Source organism: Aquarana catesbeiana, linkage group LG05 (assembly GCF_042186555.1).
Source record: "Aquarana catesbeiana isolate 2022-GZ linkage group LG05, ASM4218655v1, whole genome shotgun sequence".
Classification (NCBI taxonomy): Eukaryota; Metazoa; Chordata; class Amphibia; order Anura; family Ranidae; genus Aquarana; species Aquarana catesbeiana.
The window spans coordinates 382206694-382229091 of NC_133328.1; the positions used below are offsets into that span (position 1 = coordinate 382206694).

The 22398-nt window shown below is 43.3% G+C and overlaps 1 protein-coding gene across 1 annotated transcript in view; it reads left to right on the plus strand.

Annotated features, from left to right (window-relative positions):
- LOC141144913 (uncharacterized) overlaps nt 1-22398 on the plus strand; it is a 126949-nt gene that overhangs the window by 69179 nt on the left and 35372 nt on the right. Inside the window, exons 14-18 of the mRNA XM_073631020.1 lie at nt 267-311; nt 2732-2785; nt 5863-5916; nt 7508-7561; nt 10437-10490. Of these exons, the coding sequence (XP_073487121.1) occupies nt 267-311; nt 2732-2785; nt 5863-5916; nt 7508-7561; nt 10437-10490 (261 nt within the window). The remainder of the gene's footprint in view (nt 1-266; nt 312-2731; nt 2786-5862; nt 5917-7507; nt 7562-10436; nt 10491-22398) is intronic.

Consider the following 22398-nt stretch of genomic DNA (forward strand, 5'->3'; position numbering starts at 1 on the left):
TCATCATTTACACATTTTTTAAATAGAATCTTGGGTGGAAATATGTGAAACTTGGGGTAAAACAATGATAAATAGATGCCTAAATATTTATTAAATAAGACTGATGGTTAGAAAAGAAATATGTCAAATTAAAAATCGTCTTTGTTTTAATTCCCATGTTTAGCCATCATGTTTATTCTAGTTTTTGCAAATCAACCATACAACTTTACCATTGTTCATATTACAGTACTTTGATATGAATCTACATATCCTGTTTGTTTTCCCAGGGCCTGCCTGGAATGAATGGTGTCCCTGGACCAATAGGACCTAAGGTAAACCTAGTGAACAAAATATGTTATTTTAATTATTTGTAATCAAAACAGCTAAAACTACTGCATTGAGAATTAGTGGGGCTTTTGCCTGGATACTTGCCTTGCAATAGGCAATCATTATCTTCAGTATTTTCCTTTATCATTTACTTTTCAGAAACAGAACCGTTGCCATAATTTAAATAAATATTACCTGAGATGTTCCAATTAAATTCTCACACTATATAAAGTGCCTTGAAAAAGGATTCACACCCCTTACAATTTTTCACATTTTGTCATGCTACAACCAAAAACATAAATGTATTTTATTGGGATTTTATGTGATAGACCAACACAAAGTGGCACATAATTGTGAAGTGGAAGGAAAATGATAAATGGTTTTCAGAACTTTTTACAAATAAATATGTGAAAAGTGGCATGCATTTGTATTCAGCCCCCCTTAGTCAATACTTTGTAGAACCACCTTTCACTGCAATTACAGCTGCAAGTCTTTTTGGGGATGTCTCTACCAACTTTGCACATCTAAAAAGTGACATTTTTGCCCATTCTTCATTGCCAAATAGCTCAAGCTCTGTCAGATTGGATGAAGAGCGCCCGTGAACAGCTATTTTCAAGTTCTGCCACAAATTCTCAATTGGATTTAGGTCTGTACTTTGACTGGGTCATTCTAACACATTAATATGCTTTGATCTAAACCACTCCATTGTAGCTCTGGCTGTATGTTTAGGGTCATTGTCCTTCTGGAAGGTGAACCTCCACCCCAGTCTCAGGTCTTTTGCGGACTCTAACAGGTTTTCTTCTAAGATTACTTTGTATTTCCCTCCATCCATCTTCCCATCAATTCTGATCAGCTTCCCTTTCCCTGCTGAAGAAAAGAATCCCCACAACATGATGCTGTCATCCCCATGTTTCACGGTGGGTATGGTGTGTTCAGGGTGATGGGCAATGTTCGTTTTCTGCCACACATAGCGTTTTGCTTGTAGGCCAAAAAGTTCAATTTTGGTCTCATCTGACCAGAGCACCTTCTTCCACATGTTTGCTGTGTCCCCCACATGGCTTCTCACAAGCAGCAAATGGGAATTTTGTCCCACCTGAATAGTTGTTCTGTGGACAGATTGTCCCACCTGAGCTGTGGATCTCTGCAGCTCCTCCAGAGTTACCATGGGCCTCTTGGCTGCTTCTCTGATTAATGCTCTTCTTGCCCGACCTGTCAGTTTAGGTGGACAACCATGTCTTGGTAGGTTTGCAGTTATGCCATACTCTTTCCTTTTTCGGATGATGGATTGAACAGTGCTTTGTGAGATGTTCAAAGCTTGAGATTTTTTTATAACCTAACCCTGCTTTAAAATTCTCCACAACTTTATCCCTGATCTGTCTGGTGTGTTCCTTGGCCTTCATAATGCTGTTTGTTCATTAAGGTTCTCTAACAAACCTCTGGGTGCTTCACAGAACAGCTGTGTTTATACTGAGATTAAATTACACACGTGTGGACTCTATTTACTAATTGGGTGACTTCTGAAGGCAATTGGTTCCACTAGATTTTAGTTAGGGGTATCAGAGTAAAGGGGGCTGAATACAAATGCACGCCACACTTTTCAACTATTTATTTGTAAAAAATTTGAAAAACCATTCATCATTTTCCTTCCACTTCACAATTATGTGCCAAAATTCCAATAAAATACATTTATGTTTTTGGTTGTAACGTGATAAAATGTGGAAAATTTCAAGGGGTATTAATACTTTTTCAAGGCACTGTACATGGCAAATACTCAGTTTTATTTGCCATAGCAATGCCAAGCATAGGATTGAGTCTAAACTTACTATTTTGAATATTGGTCCCTTAAGTAAAAATATAAAACTATATTACATTCATTCATGCTCATGAAGCCTTATTTCCTAATATGTATATACAATATATACACTATAATATCAAAAGTATTGGGACGCCTGCCTTTACACGCACATGAACTGTAATGGCATCCCAGTCTTCGTCTGTAGGGTTCAGTATTGAGTTGGCCCACCCTTTGCAGCTATAACAGCTTCAACTCTTCTGGGAAGGCTGTCCACAAGGTTTAGGAGTGTGTCTATGGGAATGTTTGACCATTCTTCCAGAAGTGCATTTGTGAGGTCAGGCACTGATGTTGGACTAGAAGGCCTGGTTCGCAGTCTCCACTCTAATTCACCCTAAAGTTGTTCTATCAGGTTGAGGTCAGGACTCAAGTTCCTCCACTCCAAACTCGCTCATCCATGTCTTTATGGACCTTGCTATTTTAACTATATAAAATATATGAGTGTCACTTATTGAATTGAATTACTGAAATAAATTAACTTTTTTATGATATTCTAATTTTATGAGATGCACCTGTGTATGAGACATAATTCTTGTCTTCCTTAATATGATTTATTTCTGTACTCTATGTTAGGGTTCAATTGGGCCAACTGGTCAAGCTGGAAACCCTGGCACTCCTGGAAAGAAGGTAATTGTGACTCATAATTCCCTTTACTGTCAACTGTGAACAATATAAATGAAGGTAACACAAGTAAAACAGCAGCTGTGAATGACTTAAAGAATAAGTGCACTTTCAGAGAAAGTTTGCCCCTTAATGCAAATTAATCAATCTCAGCCCCTTTCCAAAGATGCATATTTACCTCGATCTGATGGCTAGGATACACAGGGATACCGACTTCTATGGGGCTCTACTGTGCAGGCATGGCCAGTGGCAGGGATATAAACAACCTCCAGGAGCCGCGGCCATTGTATTGTATATCAATGCACAAGTTCCAAGCTAATGTTTGACCATATTGGTGTACAGCCATATTTACATAACAACAAAAGTGCTTTGAAGTCTCTTTAAAAATAGTATCTTATGTGCTGTTAAATTCATACCCATCCACTGTGTGGGCTCTGGTAATTCTGCTAGATGTACCCTCACCTGGACCTATTGACTTTACATATCATGCTCGGTCAGAATGCATTTTTGTCCCTTTAAGTGGACCAAGGATAGCATTTCAAAGTATAACTGATGTTGCTATTCCAATTCTCCTCCAACTGGCACTCTCCTCCTTCACTCCTCCACATAGCACCATGTAAAAAAACACTAAGATATCGCATATCCTTTTAAAATTTTATTAGCTATCCAAATGTAAAAATTTTACACTCACATATAACAGGTCCAAGATTGCACCAAATATATCCAACCTTATTATGAAATATTGATGGTGTGCAATATCGCACATAAATATAAAAAAATATAACCTCTCATATAAATAAATAAATTGGAATTTGAAAAAGCAGAAAAACCTGTCCAAGATTTGGAGTAAGCACATTTATATTATGTGCAAATTATTTAAAATACAGAGATTGAGATATATAACATGTGCGTGATTAAAAGAGAAGTATGTTAAAAAAAAAAAACTTACATACTCACCTATGTGAACGCAGCATTGATTCAATGCTACATCTGTCCCTTGCCATCTCTAAGACCGAGAACTGAGCTATCAAACACTGCTGATCACTCAGTTCTTGGTTTTCAGTGATCAGAGATCCAGTGACTTTCAACCACTGGCTCTCTGGTCTGCCCTTCCAGTGCTCACTGTAGTGATGGGCTGTGCAGGGGGAGTGAGCGGCTCATTGAAAGGCTGAAAGGCTGAGCTAGCTGCTGGTCTGGCATTTGGGTGGATCCTGACAATAAAGCCGGGATCTCTCCAGAGTGTCGACTGGCTGAGTTACATCAGCCGACAGCGGGCTTTAGTCTGCTGTCGAATGAAAATGCGTCACAGAAGTATAGAACAAAGTGCACTAGCTTAGAAAAATTTTACAAAATACTTGACTTCTAGCAAGTGTCGAAAACAGACTAAAAGAGCAATAGTGTACTGAAAAACAGGCATCCCAGCCCACTAACATGCTTTTTTTGTCGTGGTTGTAGAAAAAAGGTACGCTGACAGCAGAAATTTCTGCACATAGGTAAACTGACACTTTGAGGTTGATTTACTAAAACTGGAGAGTGCAAAATCTGGCGCAGCTCTGCATAGAAACCAATCAGCTTCAGCCTCCAGGTTTTATTGTCAGAACTTACTTGAACAAGCTGAAGTCAGAAGCTGATTGGCTACCATGCATAGATGCACCAGATTTTGCACTCTCCAGTTATAGTAAATCAACCCCTTTGGGTCCTTGAAGTGGAAGTCTAGGCTATTACTAACTAAGCTTAAATCTGCTCCCAGCCCCTTCTAACTTCTATAGTAACTACCCTGTAGAACAGGGATATGCAAGTAGCGGACCTCCAGCTGTTGCAGAACTACAATTACCATGAGGCATAGCAAGACTCTGACAGCCACAAGCATGACACCTAGAGGCAGAGGCATAATGGGACTTGTAGTTTTGCAACAGCTGGAGGTCCGCTAATTGCATACCCCTGCTGTAGAAGGAAGATGCTTATACTTACCTATTCTTAGGGTGCTCCAGTCTAGCCATGTGATCAGCTCCCAGCTGTGACTTTAGGGGAGAGGAGGGACAATGGATGTGGCAAAGTAAGCCTGTAGATGACATCACCGCCCAGGCATTGCAGCCGTTGCTGCTGCTCTTTCCTCTCCCGTGAAGCCAGTCACTGGCGAGATCACGTGACTGGACTGGAGCACCCTGGAAATAGGTACTGTAAGTATAAGCATCTTCCTTCTACAGAGTAGTTAGTTTAGCTGTTAGAAAGGAGTGGGAGCAGATTTAAGCTGATTTAGTAATAGCCTGGAATTCTACTTTAAAAGAGAGATATCTAGTACCACTAATTTGTACAGATCAAATGGGATTTAAAAAAATCTAGTATTACTCTTAAAGCAAGAGAGTAAAAAAATAAAAAACCCTGATACTATGGAGATGGTAAAGATTGCTAACAAAGTAATATGAGTATTAAATATATATGTGTTCTTTAGTACTATTTTTGTCATTTCAGCTGTTGCAAAGCAAATAGTGATAACTTCCAACTAAAAGTATAACTGAAGGAAAAGTGTTTGTTTTTCGGTTTGGATGGAGTAGTGGAGAATTAGAAGCTGCTTATTATTGCTGTCTGTCTATCTCCCTATATGGGGATTTACACTCTTTAATTTTCCTTATTACCAAAATCACTGGTAATAAAGGTATGCAACATTTTGAGTTGCCACCAGAACAGGAATAAAAGGGAAATCTTCCAATGAGAAAAATGAGAAAATTTGTTCTGGTGACAACTCTAAAGAATTCCCCTAACACTGAAAAGATGTCCTCTCACTTCCTGTTGAGTCTAGAGGCAGGGTGAATGGAAATATCCCTAATGAGACACAGATGCCCAAATCAAATTTGATAGCGTTTTTAACCCCCCCCCGGGATAGATATAGGAACTAGTTCTATTATTATTATCTATTGTTCTAACAAAAGTCCCCTGTGTGTATATTTAAAATATTACCCGATAGACATGTTATGAAGGACAGACCTTTTCTTTTACTTTTCTCTTGAATATTTTATCTTTGAATATTTTTGGATAACAATATTTACTCAAAGCATGCTAATTTTTGGTATTTGTTTTTTTAGGGCAGTAAAGGGGAAAGAGGACTAGTTGGGCCTCCAGGACATCACGGTCCACCAGTAAGTTTTTCTTTTCTATGTAAATTTTTTCATTAAGGTGAGCAAATGTAAAGGCTCAGGCTAAGAAGTCAGTGTCGGGTGGAATTTAGGGCAATGTAACCGTAACTGTGTGCTTGCTTACTTTAAGAACTCTAGCAACAAATCCAAACATTGGAGTCCAAGGACTATTGCTGATTGTATTGTTTGTTTCTCTGTTACGTAAACCTGTATTGTGGGGTTATGTAGGCTGCCATTGCTGATCTCTGCTTCTAAAATTGCTCACTCCTTGACTTACATACAGACCCAAAAGCTTCAGAAATATTATTTGTTATTTAATATCAATTTATTTTTACATAGCATTTTTCTACCTGGGGGCACAAAGTGCTTTATTTGCTGTTGGCACAGATGAGGAGACAACCATCTTAACCACACTCAGCAGAATATCATACTAGGGCCAATTTTGGGACAGGAGCCATTTAACCTACCAGCTTGTCTTTGAAGTGTGGGAGGAAATCGGGGTATCCAGAGGAAACCCACACAAGCACATAGAAAACATGCAAACTCCATGCAAATAGTGTTTTGACCAGGACTCAAACTGAGGACCCCAATGCTGCAAGGTAGAAGTGCTACACACTTGTTTTGAGTCAGTAACTGAAAGCATTGGCTTCCCCGATGTTGTAAAGCACTGCGCAATTTGTTGGTGCTATATAAATCCTGTATGATAATAATAATAATTGAAGCCAGGAAACTGATATTTTCAGATGGAGGCCAGCAATGGCATCCTCTGGATTTCTTTCAGTACAGGTGCACTTTAAGCAAAACATGGTAGATGTGCTACCATAATACAGCAAACACACACAGCTGGTGAAAATCCAGCCACTTTCTTTCTTGAGCTGTTTGGAAAAAACATTTTCCAATTTTTTTAGAATATAATTGTCAGCTTATCTTTCTGCTTTTGCCATCAAGAGTACAGAGAGTAGAAGAGAGCGGAGGTGTCGGCTGCTTCCTCTGTACACAGGCGTTAACAGTGCTCTATCTCTCCTGTAGCACAGGAGCTAACAGGATCGCTCATATCAGACTGTTGCTGTGGCAACCTCATGGCACTCCAGTTGAGAAACACTGGAAAATATAGAATGGAATTAGCATGGAATTAATAAACCATTAGCAAAATGGCAAAAATTGTACCTGTGTAACCTAAATTCATTTTTTGACAGTAGCGTTTAGTGGCAGGAGAGATTAGAGGCAGGAAGAAAAAAAACAGTGCGTCTATAGGAGCAACTGAGCTTTAGTTCAGAAAACATGCTTGACGCTTGTAAATGTGTGTAAACGCGTGGTAAAAGCTAGGCACGTTTAGCGCTTGAGCATAAATTTATTTCAATGGCCAGAATAAATGATATATTCTGGCCAATAAAATGAATTAATGATCAAATGCTTGAGGCAGGTAAATGTGTTTAAACGCTTTACACACTTTTACAAGCGTCAGATGTTTTTTTGCCAAAAAGCTGCTGCCAGGAGCTAGGCTTCTAAGAGAGTTTAGAAATTATTCACTGTGCATAAGGCCTAAATATCACCAAAGAGCAATAATGGACCTAATACTCTGAACTTGTTTTAGGGTGAATCAGGACTACCTGGAAGAAACGGAGCCCCTGGGCCTCCTGGAGCAAAGGTATAACATTCTAATAGTTTGACATCTAGATTATTATAATTGCCAATGCCTAGGAAAATTTGAAAAAATTAAAAACAGAGATATCTTTAAATGTAATGAACAGGGTATACTTTAGCCTCTTATCACCCACATTGCGTATATGTGTGGTGGCAAAGTGCAACTTCCCTTGCAAAGTGAACAGCCTAATTGCCTTCAGTAAATAAACCCCCTTGCGATAACATGCATTGTGGACAAAGACATAATAGGGTCTATTTAAAAAAGGCAAATAGGTTGTTCACTTAGCATGGGAAGTTGCACTTTGCAAGGAAATTTTGCCCAGAGCTTAGTGAATGTGGTAAAAGACTGCTAACTTCCATCATCCAATCACATGCTAGCAAAAATGCTGTTATTTTTACATTTCTTTGCACGTGGTTGGGTATTCTTTGCAAAGTGAAACTTCACCACAATCACTAAGCTCTGGTAAAAAATTCCCTTGCAAAATAAACAGCCTATTTGCTTTCAGTAAATCGGCCCCAATGATCTTGATTTACTAAAGGAGCAGAGGCTGTGCAAATAGTTTTAAGTTGCAAAGTCAAATTGAATAAATAAGGTGAACCTGTGTTCTCATTGAGTATCCAAACCTGTGTGCAGGAAATTACAAAAACAGGATTATTGTTTGCTCCTGACTGGGGGAATACCTCTTCATTTGATTTAGTAACATTTACTTTGCAAAGTGAGTGGGGTCCTGAACATAATGCTAAAGTTGCATAGGCAGGGCTTTTTTTCTCAGAGAATAGGTGCAGGAACTCAACCATGCCCGCCACACACACATACCTGCCAAATGGCATCAAATAGTAGCTCTTCCCTCTGCATACAACCTCCTCCCTCCACTGCCCTCATCTTCTCCCCCCTCCTTAAAAGCTCCACCATCTGTCATATGTCTTACCTTTGTTGCAATATTAAGCTCAAACACCTATCCGGCTGTAGTACCTCCCAGCATACTATACTATTCTATAGTCACTTGCAAGGGAGACCATACAGTAGGAGCATCAACAACTGGTCGCCAGGGAAAAATGGAGACCACAAAGGGTGCAGCCTACCACGCACCCTCTCCTGCCCATGACTGCACTGAACCCTGGGCACCTGTTCTGTATCTCCCTTGTCCCTGTCCGACACTCAGTGGGATCTGCGCAGATCTGACCTGTGGGAGCTACTGGGAGATAAGCTATCACTTGTAAACGCAGAAGATGGACTTCAGTGTTACCAAGTGATAGTGGTGAGCAGGGAGCAGAAGACCTGAGCCAGAGGTGGTGGAACTGAGTTCCCCCTAGTTTCTGCTGAAAAAAAGCCCTGTGCATAGGCATAAACATTTTAGTCTGTACAAAAGATTTTATTTTTTGTAAATCTAAACTTTACAGAAACTGAGAGGTCACTGGGGACAAAAGCAACAAACAAACTGACAGTATTATTGCTGAAAATGAAGTTAGGATCATGTTAGAAGATAATACTCCTAACAAAGGCATTTTGGTTTGAAATATGTTCTGATCAGATGTTTGAAGCGCAGTTTTTCTCACTTATATATTCATTGGCTCTTCGGAGGTTTATATGACATATTTAATATGATGTCATACTTTGGTGAATTGAGTCCTTTGTCACCAATAAACTTTTAAGACTTTTGGTGCCATAGCTGTTTTTTATTTTTTGCATACCTATTTAAAAAATAATTTTAGGATTGAAAAGTACTTAACCCCTCCAAATTATATATATTCTAAAAGCAGAGACCTTTTAGGATAAAATATTGTCAATTCTAATTTTTGCGTCACGTGATATTAGCGCAATGGTTTATCAAGCACAAAGTTAAACTTAGGGTATACAACACAATATATTACCCAACTGTTTGGAAAAATTCGAAAGATGAGGTTACATCAAAGTAAATGTTGCACCCAACATGTCAGGAAACAGCAACAAACGTTGATACCATAAATTTCCCATTTAAATTTTATGTGAATGTGCGTGGGGGGCTCAACATTATTTGAGGGGAGAGGTTAAGGGCTTGGGTGTAACTTTATTTTTTTGTTACACTTTTTTTCACTAAACTTTTATCACACAGGAAACTAAGCATCTCCCATATAATGCTATTTTGTTGTGGAAGGTTCTCTTTAATGAGACACAATGAGCAGATCAATTAGCCACAGCGGCTGAGGAAAAAGACAGCTAAACCCAGTATTCATGTAATTCATGTTTCTTACAGTTTCTTACTAGGTAGGGGAGATCAGTAAATAGAAGTTCACTGGTCTCTATCCCCTCCACCTCCTGGCACTAATTATGGGGTTCCCTGGCCTGCAGGTGGGAAACATATCAGGAGCGCTTGCAGGAGTAATCTCACCCAACAGCCAACAGTTGGAACCTGCCTCTGAACTTGCTTTGACTAGTTCAGAAGAGTCAATTCCCTAGCACAGCCCACTTCCTTCTTGCACGTTATAGCCTTCTCCTCTTTTGGTCTTACTGTCTATACTGGCTCAACTTCTCCCCTCTCCTCCTCATATAAGCTGGGGAGGAGTGAAGCAGAATACAACAGAATGTCACTTGGACAGCTCTGAGCCCGCTAGAGCTGCTGACATTACATCCCAGGTGGCAGTGCCCAGAAGTAGGCTCAGGTCCTTTGGATGTCTACAACAAGGAGGCGTTTACAGGTAAATAACAAGCCCAAAATACATAAATTAAAAATATAATCATATGGTAAGATTGTTTTTGAAATAAATGGTCTGGTAACAGGGTCTCTCTCACTGTAATTTTGGAGAATATAAAAATTACTTTTTATTAATTATTGGTAGAGACATCATTATATTTCTTTGAAACCCAGACAAATAATAACTGTTTACCTTACAATTTGCAGGGAGATAAAGGTCCGTCAGGTCAGCCTGGAATAGATGGACCTCCAGGCATACCGGTAAGATTAAAAATAGAAGTTATAAGACTTTTGCAATGTCTAGAAAGGATCAGAAGTCTTACAACAAAATCACAATATACAGTACTCTATGAAACGTATACATTCTTCAAAAAACTAGAGGGGACTATTGACTGATGGTAACAATTAGGGATGAGCTGAACACCCCCCGGTTCGGTTCGGTTCGCAGCAGAACATGCGAACAGGCAAAAAATTTGTGCGAACACACTTAAAGTCTATGGGACACGAACATGAAAAATCAAAAGTGCTAATTTTAAAGGCTTATATGCAAGTTATTGCCATAAAAAGTATATGGGGACCCAGGTACTGCCCCAGGGGACACGTATCAATGCAAAAAAAAGTTTTAAAAATGGCTGTTTTTTCAGGAGCAGTGATTTTAATAATGCTTAAAGTGAAAAAATAAAAATGAAATATTCCTTTAAATATCGTGCCTGGGGGTGTCCCCTTAGTCTGCCTCTAAAGTAGCGCATCTTTTCCATGTTCATAACAGTCCGGCAGCAAAATTACATTTCTAAAGGAAAAAATTTCATCCAAAATTGCTCGCAGCTGTAATGTATTGCCGGATCACTGGCAATATACATAAAAAATCATTGAAAAAACGGCGTGGGTCCCCCCCCCCCCAGTCCATTACCAGGCCACTCCAAAATAAAAAAAATGGCGTGGGGGTCAACCCCAAAATCCATACCAGGTCCTTCAGTTCTAGTATGGATATTAAGGGGATTGCATATTGAGCAAGTTCTGGCCAGTGGTCCATCCTCAAGACCCAGTAACCCAGTGGATTCTCTGTTGAAAAGGTCTCCAAGTCTGCTCTTGCCCCTAGATATTCCTGCACCATATAATGCAGACGCTGGCGATGGTTGCTTGAACCTATCAGACCTTGGCACTGAGGACTGAAAAATTGTTTAAAGGCATCGGTCAGCTGGCCACCTTCTCCACCACTCTTCCTCTGACCGAACGAAGCCTCAGAAACACATTGCCCAGCACCAGGAAATGGTAACCTCCCAGGGTCTGGAAATGCGTTACACAAACTTTTCTTCAAGGTCTCCTGAAGATGTTTCACCCTCTGCTCCCTCTGCGAAGGCAGGATGAGTTCTGCAACTTTACCCTTGTAACGTGGATCAAGAAGGGTTGCCAGCCAGTAATAATCCCTCTCCTTGATACCACGAATCCTAGGGTCCTTTCGCAGGCTTTGCAGAATCAGGGAGGCAATGCAGCATAAGTTTGCAGAGGCATTCGATTCTGAGTCCTCTGGGTCACTAAGGATCACATTATCCGTAACTACCTCCTCCCAGACACATACAACTCCTTGTATTTCTGGGGACTGAAAACCATCCCTTGAAGACTGCTGCGTGTTATCCTCAACATCCATGCTGACACAATCCTCCTCCTCCTCTTCTTCCTGTGTGTTTGGCAGCCCCGCAGGAATGCTATCTGGATAAAGGGGGCCGGAGAGGAGAGGAAAGGAAGTCCTCCTCTTCCACCCACTGTTCTGCTTCAAGTGCCCTGTCCATGATTCCACAAAGAGTGTGCTCCAGCAGGAAGACTAGAGGGACAGTGTCACTGATGCATGCATTGTCGCTGCTCACCATCCTTGTGGCCTCCTCAAATGGTGACAGGACAGTGCATGCATCCTTGATCAGTTGCCACTTGCGTGGTGAAAAGAAGCCAAGCTCCCCTGACCCTGTCCTGGTGCCATACTCACACAGGTATCCATTGATGGACCTCTGCTGTGTGTGCAGCTACTGCAGCATTGCCAACGTTGAGTTCCACCTGGTGGGTATGTCACAAATGAGGCGGTTGGTGGGCAGGTTGCATTCCCTTTGAATATAAGCCAGCCAAACACTGGCATTGTATGACCGGCGGAAATGACCACAGACTTTTGTGGCCCGCCTCAGGAGATCTTGAAAGCCTGGGTACCTGGTTAAGAAAAGCTAGAACATGGATCAAGTGTCCCTGTCAGAGGGCGGAGAGAAGGTTGGTGCCATTGTTGCATACAACCATTCCTTGCTGAAGCTGGCATGGCGCCAACCACCTCTGAGCCTGCCCCTGCAGAGCTGACAGAATCTCTGCCCCAGTGTGGCTCCTGTCCCCTAGGCAGACCAACTCAAGCACTGCATGGCATCTTTTAGCCTGACTACTTGCGTAGCCCCTTGAGCGCTTAGGGAGCACTGCTGGTTTAGAGTAAAATAGAGGAAGAAGAGGAGGGAGGGGAGCATACAGATGTTGTGGCAGAATCACCACCAGCTTTTTGGAGGCGTGGTGGCGGAACAAGCTCCAACACTGAACCCTGTCCTGCATCCTCCCAGCTGCCAGCAGAGTTATCCAGTGCGCCGTGAAGGAAAGGTAATGTCCCTGCCCATGACCATGAGCCAGCAGTAATATGAACCCTTACTGCTGATCGCCCTGTCCAATGAGGCCAAAACATTGCCTTACACATGCCAGTAGAGAGCCGGAATGGCCTTACATGAAAAGAAATGCCGTTTTGGAATCTGCCACTGTGGTACAGCACATTCCACAAATTCACGAAAGGGGGCAGTCTATCAGCTGAAAAGGCAGCAGTGCTAGAAAATTGGCCAAGCTAGCATTTAGACGCTGAGCATGTGGATGGCTGGGACCAAATTTATTTTTACGGTTTAGCAACTGGGGTAAGGAAATTTGTCTGCTGAAATCAATTGGTGGTGTACTGCTAGCAAATTGCCACCTATTGCTATACCTTCAATCCTCTCAGTGCAGGTTTTTGAGAGGACTGGAGGTATAGTAGGGTTGGAGATCCCAGATGAGGAGCAAGGAGAAGTCCGCCTTTTTCTATGATGTGGGTCTTTCAAGTGCTGTTGCCAACGGACTGCATGGCAGGTCGTCACATGTCTGGTCAAGCATGTGGTCCCCAAGCGGCTGCTGTTCTGACCATGCTTGATCCACTTCAGACATAGGTTGCAAACAGCAACAGTACGATCTGCTGTACACGTGAGAGAAAAAGGCCCACACTAAGGAACTTTTAAAAGTCATCGGGGAGTCAGCAGCTCCCTGCACCTGCGGAGCTCTGCGGTGTGATGCAATAGGGTGGCTGCCCTTAAGCTGCCCCCTGGAGGACATCCTGCCTCATTGAAGTTGTGCCTCCTCCTCACTTTCCTCCTCTCTTCTCTCAGGCACCCAAGTACAGTTAGTGACCTCATCATCCCCACCCTGTTCATCACTGGAGCAAACTTGGCAGTATGCTGCAGCTGGGGGTACATGACTGCCAGTTTCTTGTCCTTCTGTGGTGCCCCCTCTTTCTAGGCTCACATTACTCCCTTCCTCAACCTGGAAACCAACATCGGAGTCTTCAAATCGCTGCGCATCCTCCAGCAGCATGTAACCAACACTGTGGTTGAATAATTCTGCAGACTCCTCCGTGCATGATGGTGAAGCTACGGAAGGAGTGACTGTGGACAAGGAGCAGGTGGAATAGACCACTTTGGCAGCTTCGTTGGAAGGCAAACTACTCTGAGCCTGGGTGACAGAGGATAAGGAGGATGAGGACGGCTTTTTTATCCACTCCACCAACTCTTCTGCATGTTGTGGCTTAATAACATGACCAGCAGCAGAAAAAAAAGTCAAGTGTGCCCCACGGCCACCTGCAGAGGATGCACCATGTCCATGACCACCATTGTTGATCGTAGACACAAAGGCTGCTTGCCCTCTTTTAGTGGCCTCTGAGTGTTTGCCTCTCTTTGGTGGCCATCTGGACATGATTTTTTTTTGTAACGCCACGCTACACTGTATTATATACTGTGTACACTGCCTGAAGTATATTAGAAACAGTACACCACCGAATGCTCTGTATATATAGGTTACACTGCATGCAGAGTATATATATATGTATATATATATACACACACACACACTAGACTGTATATATATTAATACACCACCTGAAGTGTATTAGAAACTGTACATACTGTATTAGATACTGTGTACCCCGCCTGCACTGTATTACAAACTATACAATGGCTGCACTGCATTATATACTGTGTACACCACCAGAAGTGTATTAGAAACTGTACACCCTGTATTATATACTGTGTACACTGGCTGAAGTGTATTAGAAACTTTACACCACTGAATGCACTGTATATATATATATATATATATATATATATATATATATATATATATATATATACTACACTGCATATATATATATATATATATATATATATATATATATATATATATATATATATATACACTCGACTGTATAAATATATACATATATATAATTACACCGTCTGAAGTATATTATATACTGGCAGCACAGTGGTATAGTGGGTAGCACTCTCACCTAGCAGTAAGAAGGGTCACTGGTTTGAATCCCAACCACGACACTACCTGCCTGGAGTTTGCATGCTCTCCCTGTGCCTGCGTGGCTTTCCTCTGGGTACTCCAGTTTCCTCCCACACTCCAAAGACATGCTGGTAGGTTAATTAGATCCTGTCTAAATTGTCCCTAGTATGTATGAATGTGAGTTAGGGACTTTAGATTGTAAGCTCCTTGAGGGTAGGGACTGATGTGTATATATATATATATATATATATATATATATATACTAGACTGTATATACACTGAGCAAAATTATAAAACGCAACACTTTTGTGTTTGCCCCTATTTATCATGAGCTGAACTGAAAGATCTACGACTTTTTCTATGTACACAAAAGGCCTATTTCTCTCAAATATTGTTCACAAATCTGTCTAAATCTGTGATAGTGAACACTTCTCCTTTGCTGAGAAAATCCATCCACCTCACAGGTGCGGCATATCCAGATGCTGATTAGACAACATCTCCTTTGCATAGAGTTGATCAGGTTGTTGATTGTGGTCTGTGGATTGTTGGTCCATTCCTCTTCAATGGCTGTGCAAAGTTTCTGGTTCTGGATATTGGCAGGAACTGGAACACGCTGTCGTATACGCCGATCCAGGGCATCCCAAACATGCTCAATGGGTGACATGTCCGGTGAGTATGCTGGCCATGCAAGAACTGGGATGTTTTCAGCTTCCAGAAATTGTGTACAGATCTTCGCAACATGGGGCTGTGCATTATCATGCTGCAACATGAGGTGATGGTCGTGGATGAATGGCACAACAATGGGCCTTAGGATCTCGTCATGGTATCTCTGCGTATTCAAAATGCCATCATTAAAATGCACCCGTGTTCGTTGTCCATAGCATGCGCCTGCCCATCCCATAACCCCACCGACATCATGGGCCACTCGATCCACGATGTTGACATCAGCAAACTGCTCACCCACATGACGCTTATCATAAATAGGGGCAAACAAAAAAGTGTTGCGTTTATAATTTTGTTCAGTGTATATATTAATACACCGCCTGAAGTGTACTATATACTATACACCGCGAATGCACTGTATATATAAGCTACACTGAATACAGAATATATATATATATATATATATATATATATATATATATATATATATACACTGCCTGCACTGACTGAATATATAGTCTATGCTAAATGCAGATTATATATATATATATATAGATATATACAGTATATATATATACTAGACTGACTGTGTATATATATATATATATATCTATATATATATATAAATATATATGTCCTGAATAATAATATATACACATCAAATACACCGGCACTAACTAAACAACCTGCCTGCTTAATCTAACTCAAGCTATCTCTCTGTCCACGCCACCAACACTACACGCGGCCGCTATATAATCAGCCTTATATAGTGAGGGGCGTGGACTTAGTCCCTTTGGCCAATCATGGCTCTCACAGCAAAATGTGCTGTGATTGGCCAAAGCATGCAGATCAGGGGCATGCTTTGGCCAATCATCATACAGCAATGCACTGCAATCTCGCAATGCATTATGGTGCATTCCGCGGCACTCGAATTTCCTGTGAACGCCCCATAATGTTCGCTGTTTGGCAAACACCTTATGTTCGACACGAACATTGAACTCATCCCTAGTAACAATAAATATTCACTTCATGTTGTGAAAACTTAAACTAATTTTGTAAATATCCTTTTAATGTCTTATATGCTTAGGGGTCTCTGACTGGGGTAGTTTAGGTACACATTAGGTACAATAGATATTTCTTTAAACAGAAGGTATTTCTCATTGTTCCTAAGAAACCCTAAAAAGGAGTTTAATAAGTTACAGTGCCTTGAAAAAGTATTCATACCCCTTAAAATGTTCCACATTTTGGCATGTTACAACCAAAAATGTAAATGTATTTTATTGTCATTTTATGTGATAGACCAACACAAAGTGGCACATAATTGTGAAGTGGAAGGAAAATGATAAATGTTTTTTATTTTTTTTACAAATAAATATCTGAAAGTGTGACATGCATTTGCATTCAGCCCCCTTTAGTCTGATACCCCTAACTAAAATCTAGTGGAACCAATTGCTTTCAGAAGTCACCCAATTAATAGATAGAGTCCACCTGTGTGTAATTTAATCTTAGTATAAATACAGCTGTTCTATGAAGCCCTCAGAGGCTTGTTAGAGAACCTTAGTGAGCAAACAGCATTGAACTTCTCACGGAGCACTGTTCAATTCATCATCTGAAAATGGCACAACTGCAATCCCACAAAGACATGGCCGTCCACCTAAAGTGACAGGCCGGGCAAGGAGAGCATTCAGAGAAGCAGTCAAGAGGCCCATGGTAAATCTGAAGGAGCTGCAGAGATCCACAGCTCAGGTGGGAGAATCTGGACAGGACAACTATTAGTCGTGCACTCCACAAATCTGGCCTTATGAGTGGCAAGAGAAAACCATTGTTGAAAAAAAGCAAGGTGTTATCTGAGGAAGGGGTTAAACCCCGAAACATGTAATCGTATACCGCTCAAGCTGCGGCACCTGCTGTGATATTCATGATATCTCCTGCTCTGATCCATTTTATCCATCAGGCCTTGCCGATGTCTGCCTGCGGTCGGAGCGTGTGATGTGGGGAGGAGTCCTGTGGTGTCTGGACACCTTGCAGCTCAGCCTCGTACCCGCTGCCCCTCCAGCATCCATCTCTGGTTTCACCTGCAGCTGCTCTGCCATTTTCCACTCTGGTCATACAGTGATCGTGCTTCCTGGATCTGGACCCAGTGGTGTATTTAGGTTTTGTGCTGCCCTAGGCCTGACTAAGCTCGCGCACCCCCCTAATTTAACTATGACCCACCCCTTCCTGTCAAGGCCACACCCCTTCCTTTTTAAGATCCGCCCTGTCATCTTCATGGGAGGACAGAGGGACGCCACGGGAAGAGGACAAAGGGACGCCGCGGGAGGAGGACAGTGAGAGATACAGCATCTTTTCATTTGGGGGTAAGGGGATATGTGCTGGGTGCTTTGGGAGGCTCTTGCACTGAAGTCGTGTCCCTCCTCTGTGGCTCCTCCTCCTCCTGGCTGTGTACTGAGTGTGTGTGGCTGACAGTGGGGAGAGAGGTGTAAGCTGCTACTGAAAGCCCATCGACGCTTGTGGGACTCCGGGCGGCAGATGTCCTGGGTGCCCACGCTGGCGCATCCCTGTCTGGCCAGTTACCGAAACTCAGTGCCGTAACTTGTTTTGGGCTCTGGGACAGTGGTGTCACTAGGGTTGGCCTAGAGGATATCAGATTAGGTACTTCCTAATGGCTCAGTTCCTGGGAACAGTAATGTATAAAATGGCCAACAAGCTCTCCTACCAGATCCGGTGAAACTGCAACAGTGATTCCTCCGGCTGGACGTTCACTCACTCTGGGTTGCCCAGGCCAACTCTAGTCAGTAGTGTAGCATCTCTACCCTGGCAGTGGCTTCATCTTTCTCCCCCTCTGTTGGTGTGGGTACAGCGTGGCTCTCTGGTGGTGCGGGTACAGCGTGGCTCTCTGGTGGTGCGGGTACAGCGTGGCTCTCTGGTGGTGCGGGTACAGCGTGGCTCTGGGGTTGTGGGAACAACGTCTCTCTGGTGGTGCGGGAACAACGTGGCTCTCTCTCTGGTGGTGCGTGGCTCCCTCTCTGGTGGTGCGGGTACAGCGTGGCTCTCTGGTGGTGCGGGTACAGTGTGGCTCTGGTGGTGCAGGTACAGCGTGGCTCTGGTGGTGCAGGTACAGCGTGGCTTTCTGGTGGTGCAGGTACAGCGTGGCTCTGGTGGTGCGGGTACAGCGTGGCTTTCTGGTGGTGCGGGTACAGCGTGGCTCTGGTGGTGCGGGTACAGCGTGGCTCTGGTGGTGCGAGTACAGCGTGGCTCTGGTGGTGCAGGTACAGCGTGGCTTTCTGGTGGTGCAGGTACAGCGTGGCTCTGGTGGTGCGGGTACAGCGTGGCTTTCTGGTGGTGAGGGTACAGCGTGGCTCTGGTGGTGCGGGTACAGCGTGGCTTTCTGGTGGTGCGGGTACAGCGTGGCTCTGGTGGTACAGGTACAGCGTGGCTTTCTGGTGGTGCGGGTACAGCGTGGCTTTCTGGTGGTGCGGGTACAGCGTGGCTCTGGTGGTGCAGGTACAGCGTGGCTTTCTGGTGGTGCGGGTACAGCGTGGCTTTCTGGTGGTGCGGGTACAGCGTGGCTCTGGTGGTGCAGGTACAGCGTGGCTTTCTGGTGGTGCGGGTACAGCGTGGCTTTCTGGTGGTGCGGGTACAGCGTGGCTCTGGTGGTGCAGGTACAGCGTGGCTCTGGTGGTGCGGGTACAGCGTGGCTCTGGTGGTGCGGGTACAGCGTGGCTTTCTGGTGGTGCGGGTACAGCGTGGCTTTCTGGTGGTGCGGGTACAGCGTGGCTCTGGTGGTGCGGGTACAGCGTGGCTCTGGTGGTGCGGGTACAGCGTGGCTCTGGTGGTGCGGGTACAGCGTGGCTCTGGTGGTGCGGGTACAGCGTGGCTTTCTGGTGGTGCGGGTACAGCGTGGCTCTGGTGGTGCAGGTACAGCGAGGCTCTGGTGGTGCGGGTACAGCGTGGCTTTCTGGTGGTGCGGGTACAGCGTGGCTTTCTGGAGGTGCAGGTACAGCGTGGCTCTGGTGGTGCAGGTACAGTGTGGCTCTGGTGGTGCGGGTACAGCGTGGCTCCCTATCTGGCTTCCCCCAGCACAGTACTCTCTTTTTCTCCTCCTGTAACCCCCCCCCCAGCAGAGTGCATGCATGCTGGGGGCTGTAGCATGATGTCTGTGGACACACAGGGGCTGCCATTCTTCAGGGATTACTCTTCCCATGATGCCCCCAGAGTCTTCTGATTGGCCCTCTGCTGTGGCCAATTATGGGGTGAGAAACAGCAGTCAGGAAGCTGGGCAGCGGCACAGGGAAACCAATTAGAGCCGCTCTCTCTCTCTTCTCTCTTCTCTGTTCAGCTGACAGAAAGAGGAGGGGGGGCGAGCGGGGGAGATACACAGACAGCCCGCATCTCTCCTCTCCCTGTCACAGCGCTGCTCCATTTACCAGAGAACTCCCCCGCTCGCCCCCCCTCCCCTTTCTGTCAGCTGAACAGAGAAGAGAGAAGAAAGAGAGAGAGCGGCTCTAATTGGTTTTGTCATGCCGCCGCCCAGCTTCCTCCCTGCTGTTTCCCTCCCCATGATTGGCCACATCAGAGAGAGAGAATCACAGCTTTACAGGGGCGGCTTGACAGCTCCTGATTTAACTGCTTCCTGGCCCCATCTGCAGCCGCTGCACTCCCAAGCTGTACTCTCTTGATGTGCCCTGCTGTGCGGGAGGAGAGCGGGTGCCGTTTTTGGGGGGGGGGGCGGCTTTTTGCCGCCCCCCACAAAGTGCCGCCCTAGGCCTGGGCCTTGTTGGCCTAGGCCAAAACACAGCATTGTCTGGACCCAGCCTTTCCCCTCCCTGATGTAGCCCGGCTTTGGTTATGGCCACCGCTCCCAGCTGTTGGAAAGTGTTTTCAGGCTTCCCATTTTTGGTCTACAGACCTCACGGAAGCGGGACAGCCATTTCTCCACCACCTTTTCGCTCCATTGCTGGCACTATCACAGTTAGTTTGGCCATTCTGACAATTTTTCCCATTTGTACTGTTTATTGGTTACATGTTTTATCAGCAATAAACTGTTTTAAATTTCACATGGATTCCATCTCCAATTGATTCCTTGCCACCTCCTGGATCTGCGCTTGCCAATTCTGTTGTTTTTTAAGAAGTCCTGTTTGCAGTTTGTGAGAAGCCATGTGGGGGACACAGCAAACATGTATAAGAAAGTGCTCTGCTCAGATGAGATCAAAACTGATCTATTTGGCCTAAAAGCAAAACGCTACGTGTGGCAGGAAACTAACACTGCATATCACCCTGAACACACCATCCCCACCGTGAAACATGGTGGTGGCAGCATCATGTTGTGGGGATACTTTTTCAGCAGGGCCAGTAAATCTGGTCCCTGCTGAAGTTGATGGGAAGATGGATGGAGCCAAATATAGTGCAATCTTAAAAAAAACCTGTTTGAGTCTGCAAAAGACTTGTGACTGGGGCTGAGGTTCACCTTCCAGCAGGACAACGACCCTAAACATACAGCCAGAGCTACAATGAAATTGTTTAGATCAAAGTATATTCATGTGTTAGAATGGCCCAGACAAAGTCTAGACCTAAATCCAATTGAGAATCTTTGGCAAGACTTGAAAATTGCTGCTCACAGATGCTCTCCATCCAATCTGACAGAGCTTGAGCTATTTTACAAAGAAGAATGTGCAAACATTTCCACTCTTTAGATGTGCAAAGCTGGTAGAGACATAGCAAAAAGACTTGCAGCTGTAATTTCAGCAAAAGATGGTTCAGGGGACCTGAATACTAATGCAAAATTTTGAAAACCATTATCATTTTCCTTCCACTTCACAATTATATGCAACTTTGTGTTGGTCTATCACATAAAATGGCAATAAAATACATTAACGTTTTTGTTTGTAACATGACAAAATGTGGAAAATTTCAAGGGGGATGAATACTTTCTCAAGGCACTGTATCAATCATTTATAGGTAGAAGCCGAAGTCATGCAATGGGTTCCTTAAAGAGGACCTTCAGTCATTTTTTTCGTCTTCCCATCTATTAAATCTTCTGCCCTTGTTGTTTTAACTTTGAATAGTAAAACATTTTTTTTCTGTCAGTAAATACCTTATACAGCCTACTTTCTGTTTCTTGTCTGGTCATTAGCCTAGGCTTTTGACATAACGCACAGCTTTCCCCTCTTGTGAGAGTTTGCCAGGAAGGGAGGGGGATGACTTGTAAGAGGGTCAATGAAAGCTGCAGGTGTGCCTCTGTGTGTCTGTGTAAATCCAGGAAGTGAACAGTCAGCAGCTTCAGCTGCCCACAGTTAAAATGGATGTAGCCAGACTCAGTGGAGGGAGATTTCTGCAGCATATTTGGCAAGTACAGAATCACAGTATATATAAAATAATATGCAAAATGGTTGGAGGGAAGCTTCATAATAGCAAAGATGTTTTTATTACAAATTATGTGAGCAGACTGCAGTTCCTCTTTAATGCTCCTTGCCCAGCTGTGCATCTATACACAATCGATTCAAAGACAGATATATCCGAATATGATAGACCTATTTATTTTGAATTCCCTTACCTTATTTTAAGATTTATTGGTTATCATCATAAGTGCCGTGCATTATTGCAAAAAATGTGAATTCAATATTAAAGTGACTGGTGCATAGGAAATCAAGAGAGAAAAAATTCCAAAGAAAATTCTAAGGATCCCAAGTGTCCATAATGTCAATATACCAATGAACAAAACATTAATACAAAAGACTGTGTATGTGATGTTATTTGTCCAAACACACAAAGTTTGTATCCATTTGTATTCAAAACTGAATAAATTATACAAAATATCAAACAAAGTTCATTATTATCCTTTATGCGTGAACTTTGTTTGATATTTTGTATCATTTATTCAGTTTTATGTATACGAACTTTGTGT